This window comes from Macaca thibetana, chromosome 16 (assembly GCF_024542745.1).
Source record: "Macaca thibetana thibetana isolate TM-01 chromosome 16, ASM2454274v1, whole genome shotgun sequence".
In the NCBI taxonomy this organism is placed as follows: domain Eukaryota; kingdom Metazoa; phylum Chordata; class Mammalia; order Primates; family Cercopithecidae; genus Macaca; species Macaca thibetana.
In genome coordinates this window covers 8,579,824-8,586,449 of record NC_065593.1, presented here as the reverse complement: position 1 = coordinate 8,586,449, position 6,626 = coordinate 8,579,824, and the positions used below count along the sequence as shown (strand labels likewise).

Here is a 6,626-nt window from a genome sequence, read left to right as displayed (position 1 = left end):
CCTATTGGGTTTGGTTTGGTAAAAATTAAGAATCAGACTTCTGGGATGCAAGCTATGCCGAGTTCAAAATCTGCTGTCAGCCCCTGTGTTTCAAGCGTAACCCTGAACCTCATCATTAATCAGGTGACCTTAGACCGTTTTATCAGCCACGTATCTGCTAGCATAAATCTCCCTTCTGTGAATTGAGAACACAGATGCCTCACATTCACTAAAAATACAATGAGAGACAGATGCTCACTTTCTTTATTTGCTGTTGTATTCTTGGTCCCACTTTGCCATTTTTAAAACAGGAAAACGTTTCCCTTACTTGAACGCTAAAGTGCAAAGCTGCTGTGGACGCTGCCTTCTTCCACCTCCGCACTCCACTGTCCTTGCAAACTTTGGACAGAGGAAAGGTGGGCACGGGGCGCCAAACTACAAGTCCCGGCATGCACGGCGTTCTCCGCACAGGCGCACGGGGACAGCCCGGCCAGCCGGCCAGCCAGCCTGCGGAGACTCCCGGGTCCCCGCGCCGGACTGGGACTGGGGGCAGGCAGCCCGGGCGGAGCGGGCCGGTGCCGAGGGCGGCCCCGGGCATTGCTCTGCCCCGGGCATTGCGCGGCGAGCGTGAGGGGGATGCGGCAGGAGGCGGCGCGGCGGGAGGAGGCGTAGGCGGCGGTGCCCTCGGGAGGGAGCTGCGCGCGGGCCAGACGGCTCCCGGAGGCTCCGCAGTGCCGCCGCCGCCGCCCGGGAGGCTCCGCGCGGGAGCCATGTAACCCTGCGGCGGGCTCCGGGCTGCTCCGTCCTTCCCCAGCTCCTGGGCTAGCGCGGCAGCGGGGCCACGATGAAGAAGCAGTTCAATCGCATGCGCCAGCTGGCCAACCAGACGGTGGGCAGGTAGGTCACCCGCGGGCACCGGGGCCGGTGCGCGCCCGCGAGGCTGCATCCGCCGGGGCGCGCAGGTGATGGATCCCGCCCGGCCTCCTGTCCTTCTTCCTTCCGTCCCTTCCCCTGCAGCAGCTGCCTCCAGGCGCTGCTCGCAGACGCGACCCCTCCTCCCTGAACTTCCTAGACCCCGGAGCCCTTCACACGCGCCGCCTTCTGCTCCGGGCTCCGGTTGCCAAGCGCAAAGTGTGACGCATCCTTTACCTGCGTCCCCGGCTGCCCCTTCGCTTCGTCCTCCCTGCCTTTCCCCGGGACTCCCTTCTCCCTCTGGCCGCCTGTCTTCCTGGAAACAGGTGTTTGCTCAGATTGTGCTGGAGGCAGCTGAACCGCAGTCGGTCTCCGGAGATCTCTTTCCTCCCCTCCCCTGCGCCGAGTTCAGGGCTGCTCCCGGGTCCAGGGAAAGTGCTGGGCCTGGTCGGCCTGCCCCTCCCGCCGTGTTTATTTTCAGGGACTATGACTGTACGAGATTCTGGATCACTTTCCTGGCCGGGTTTCTTAAGGCGTTTGGTTGGGGGAAAGAGTGAGGGGTGGGAGAGGAAGGAAGGTGCTGGTGGAATGGCGTTGCTGCCTGCTTGGTGTTAAGACTGATTTCAGTGGAGGGAGGGAGGCTGCAAAAACGAGGCCCAAGTCCTCGGGAAGATGAGAATCGCAGCCAGGTAGGGGAGGGGGACAGAGGCCCCACAGTCAGAAGAGTCAGGCCCGGGGAAGCTGCAAGACCCCGCCTGCTGCCATCACGGTGAAAATGGGCTACATCTGGACTCCAGGAGCGGCTCTGCAGGGTGCCAACATCTATTAAGGTTACGTAAAAATCCTGGTGGGTCTCTCCCAAGACTAGGCATTCTTTGAGCACAGGATCGTTAGGTAGAGGGGATTTTTCCTGGAACCCGTACTCCTGGGGAGGGATTTCCGCTGCTGCTGTGGCAAAGGAATTCAGGTGTGCAGTTCTAAAGCAATCAGAAAGCAAAGAATCCAGCCTTGGGTGCAGTTCAAATGCAAGCTCAACGCATCGAGGGCTCTCCACTAGGTTTACCGAGAAACCAAATACCTTTCCGGGGTGGGAAGTGGAGCCTGAACTGGCACCTGGTAGGATGGGGGTGGGGACAGCCCTGGGGAATAGGGGACATCTGAACTCCCATCTAAGCATACTGCCCTAGTTACAGTGGGCATTTGAGGGCAGGGGATGCGGTGGCTTCTTATGCTTCCAGGGACTCCAGATGGTTTCCAAGTAACAATGTCTAAAATTGACTTGGATTCATTTTTCCTTCCCAAACACATGTGCTTTAACGTGAGGGGGAATTTATGAATAGCAGAGTCAGATTAGCCCAGATTTCTGGCATGGTATTGCCACAGATATAGCCTCACGTGGACTGCCTTTTGATGTGTTGGATGCCGAGATAGTGTTTCCTGGTATTCGTTGTTTAGCAGATGACAGTCAAGCCGACCCGTCTTTAATATCTTGGCTTCTTCATCACCCTGCAGGCGGGCATTGACCATCACCTGAGACCAGCCCAGTGACCAGGAGGCCCCTGACACTAGACTTGGGTTGCTGGTTTCTCTGGGTCTTGGGGTTTCCGTGCAGTGCTAGAATCTGAATGTTCAGAACGTGTTTATGCCTCCTCCCTGGCTTCCTGAAACACAATTCTATTTTTTCAGGACCTGTTTTGAAATGGGGGAACTTTTTGTGCCATGGCATCGTATCTTATTTTTCAGCCTCATCCATGGGGGGAATGCGAAATGGTGAGGGGAGGTTGGATTTCAGAAAAAGTGGTCTTAGGGATTGAGAGCACGTTCTTGGAAGTCCAAGCAGCTGGTCACCAAGAGGTTCTTTCCTCTTCTTTGTTGGGACTCTGGTGGATGTTGGCATATGGATGAATTCTGCGTTTCTCCGTTGGTAGCCATTGTGTTGTGCACTGGGCCAGGTGAGGGCCAGCCTGTATGGCTTTTGATGAAATCCAGAGCAAACCTTTTAAAGCAAAAACCAGTTCGTGTGACCTTGCTGCTGAAAAGCTTCCAGCGACACCTTATTGCGCTTAGCATCTCACATCTTGCCAGGGTCTTGCAGGACCATCCCTGGTTGGCTGTTTTTCTTAACTCTTTTTCTCCCCATTCTCATCTCTTCCACTCTTTCCACATTCATGGAGCTCTAGCCATGTGGCCTTTCTAGCCCCAAACACACTGAGCTCATATCCACCTTGAGGGTTTTGTTTTGTTTTTAATGTTTTCCCTTTCTTTTTTTAACTTGGCTGAGAATGTGCTCCTTCCAAGTCGCTTTTTCTCATCATTTCAGTCTTGGTTCCAAGACCTTCAAGAGGCCCTTCCTCCCCTATTTACCTCCAGCTCATCATTTTTTCATTTCTGGACAGCACTCATCACTGATTGAAACGCTTTTATTTTTTATTTTCTTGTCTGCCTGCCTCCAGCCGAATATATTGATTGCTGTCGTATGCCTGTGTAGACAGTGCAGTGCCGTTTAGGCTACTGACTCTCAATCGATGTTTATTGCCTAGATTAAAACAGCTTACCCCAGGGTCCATGGAGGGTCAGCGAGAGATGCAGCATTTCTTCTATTATTGAGAATGTTTTGGGTTGTGATCCTGTGAGTATTGGAGTAAAACAACCCGCAGTTGCTTGTTAATTTCTTAAATCAGAAGCACATAGGATTGGAATTTGGACTTTAGGTGTACGGTTATAAAGCACTTGTTTTTTATCCTTGTGTGTTTCTAAAGTTTTCCTCTTTCTGAGGGAGGACTGAGAGGACTGAAAGTCCTTCCTCACGGCTTGCCTTCCCTAAGTTGCAGGTTCTGGAGTTCTGAATATAAAACTTCAAGTCATCTTAACAATGTAGGAGTTATCCTACTTAAACATACTCTGTTGGGTTACTAGTACTTTCTCTTGAAGTGCTTACATCCAAGGCGTATTGAGGGCGTCAGCAACTATGAAAAGATTTGATAAAACCCATTGTATTTAACTGAGAAAAGTTTCAGCCCCTCCTTGGTCTGTTTCCTTAGTCTGCACATGTTCCTTCTGCTTTGAACTTTCCCCTTTCTGTCCCTTCACTTCAGTCTGTCCTTTGGGAGGCACTCCCTGGCCACTGTATGCCTCATGGTTAGGAGGACAGGCTTTCCACTGGGACAGGTTTAGTTTGTTGCTGACTGTGGAATCCTAAGCTTAATTCTCTGCACGTTAATTTTCTAACTTGCAAAATGGGAGTAATAAGGATTGTACTGTGGTAATGTGGAAACTGCAGTGATAACATGAGGTACTGTGAGAAGTGGCCGGGCGTGGTGGCTCACGCCTGTAATCCCAGCACTTTGAGAGGCTGAGGCAGGCGGATCACGAGGTCAGGAGATCGAGACCATCCTGAATAACACGGTGAAACCCCGTCTCTACTAAAAATACAAAAAATTAGCTGGGCATGGTGGCGAGCGCCTGTAGTCCCAGCTACTCGGGAGGCTGAGGCAGGAGAATGGTGAACCCGGGAGGCGGAGCTTGCAGCGAGCAGAGATCTCGCCACTGCACTCCAACCTGGGCGACACAGCAAGACTCTGTCTCAAAAACAAAACAAAAAAAAAAGAGATACTGTGAAAAGTACCTAGCAGTGCTCAGCACTAGAAAATGCTTCATAAATAGTAGCTACAAGTATATCTGGGCAAATGTTCTGAGTGCTATTGAATTATATGCACTATGGTATATGTACATTTATTAGATACCTACTGTGTGCCAGACACTGCTCTGGTTCAGGGCGTATTGCGGTACAGGGCAAACAAAATTCCTGTTCGCTTGAAACCTGCATTCTAGACCGAGTGCCGTGGGCACAGCTGTAATCCCGGCACTTTGGGAGGCCAAGGAGTGTGGATCACCTGAGGTCAGGAGTTCGAGACCAGCCTGGCCAACATGGCAAAACCCTGTGTCTACTAAAAATACAAAAATTAGCTGGGCATGGTTGCAGGCACCTGTAATCCCAGCTATTGGGGAGGCTGAGGCGGGAGAATCGCTTGAACCCCGGAGATGGAGGTTGCATTGAGCTGAGGTTGCGCCACTATGCTCCATCCTGGGTGACAGAGTGAGACTCCATCTCAAAAACAAACAAACAAACAAAAAAAGGAACCTGTATTCTAAAAGCATGCTATGGTTATAATGGCTCACTTGTATTATAATTTTTATATTTTGTCATTTACTTTTCCCCACTAGACTTTAAACTCTTTGGAGGCAGGGACAACTGCCCTAATACTGCCCTGTGTAGAAGGTCCTCTGTCATTCTTTGGCAATGGAATGAGTAAGTGAACAATAAGATCCATGAGCTATAGATAAGGGAGTCTTTTGAAGTAGTTCAAAGATGGGGAAAGCTCCTGATACCACGTTTCTTGAACGTTGTGATGGTGGTCAGAGGAGAAAGGAACAGCTGCACTGCTGGGCATTGGAAGGATAGAGCAAGATTTAGGGGAGAATTTGGTTCAGGCCTGATTGATGGCAGCATTTTTCTTTTTACCTTCGAGAGAGTCTAGTGGCTGCTGGAGTGAGAAGCATACCAAAAGGCATAGAGTATTTTTCTTGGAAGTGACATTTGGTTGGTGTTGGGTGGAGCGAAGCCCTGAGCTAAAATTTAGCAAGAGACGTACTAAGAGAAAGAAAATGGAAGAAGTAATGGCACCTTGATTTGATGGGGAGGACTTTTTTTTTCCAGTCTGCACAGGGGGTTCACAGCGGTCCCATCCTCAGAGGGCTGTCACGAGGTTGGAGGGAGCCTGGTCCACTGAAGTGCCCACCAAATGGTTGAGGTGGTTCGTTGTCACTGAACACCCATTCAGTCTTCCAAAAATCATGTTGGCCTCCTAAGTAGAAAAGGATTCTTAGAAACGATTTCAACAGCTACTGCCCAGTGATGGCCCAAGTGAGGTTTATGCTCTTGTTTAAAATGGATGATGTTCAAAGTGTCTGGGAGTAGGTGAGGAGCGGTGCGTGTGCGGGAAGGAGAAGGCTGGTTGGGTCGGGATGAAGTGTGTGGATTTAGAGGCTATGAGTTGGGGAGTGAAGACAAAGTTTTGTCCCTGGAGCCCTGTTTTCTATTCCTTGACTGCTTCGCGTACATTGCAAAGCAGGCTTGGTTTCCGATGCACAGCTTTGCAAGTATCGTTGCTGCTGTGCAGCTCTTGGAATTCAGCTGCAGAGGCCCAGGCATCAGCCAGTGGTGGGGAGCCTGGGAGCTGGATGCTGAGGCCGCAGCAGCCTCCAGGAGCACTGGTGCTGCAGACATTTTCGTTTGGGCCAAAGCTGCCAAAGTCAGTGAGGATCTTTTCCTTGAAGGTTTCTCTGAGACACTGCCCTGCCTTGTAGTAGCCCTTCTGAGAGCCATGACCCAATGAATAGGACATTAGAGGAAAATCAGAACCAATTCCAAATTTGGCTTTGGACTGCTTTGTTCCTTCCCTTCTATTTCCCTTACAATGGGTTAGACCTGCCAGACCAACACAGGTCCTGCCATGGGCTTCCTGTTAGCCCAGCAGGGCTGGGCAGACCCAAACCTGTCCCCCAAGGAGCGCTGCGCACATTGGGTCTCAGAGCAAAGATTTTTTCATTAGAGTTTTATGGAAGCCCAGGCCTTACTGCCTGTTGTGCTGTATATATGTGAAAGATAACAGAGTGTACTAACCCACTGATTACTGGGCTAGCAAATCTGGAGAGAATATTCTTTGCTCTTATCT

General features: G+C 51.0%; 1 protein-coding gene across 3 annotated transcripts in view; it reads left to right on the top strand.

Moving 5' to 3' along the window:
• Window positions 1-479: 479 nt before the first annotated feature.
• ARHGAP44 (Rho GTPase activating protein 44) overlaps window positions 480-6,626 on the top strand; it is a 202,065-nt gene continuing 195,918 nt past the window's right edge. For 2 of the 3 annotated variants that reach the window (XM_050765615.1, XM_050765614.1), the window contains exon 1: window positions 480-876. In XM_050765615.1, coding sequence (XP_050621572.1) covers window positions 824-876 — 53 coding nt within the window. In that variant the 5' untranslated portion in view covers window positions 480-823. The remainder of the gene's footprint in view (window positions 877-6,626) is intronic. The other variant, XM_050765616.1, reaches the window with a different exon arrangement.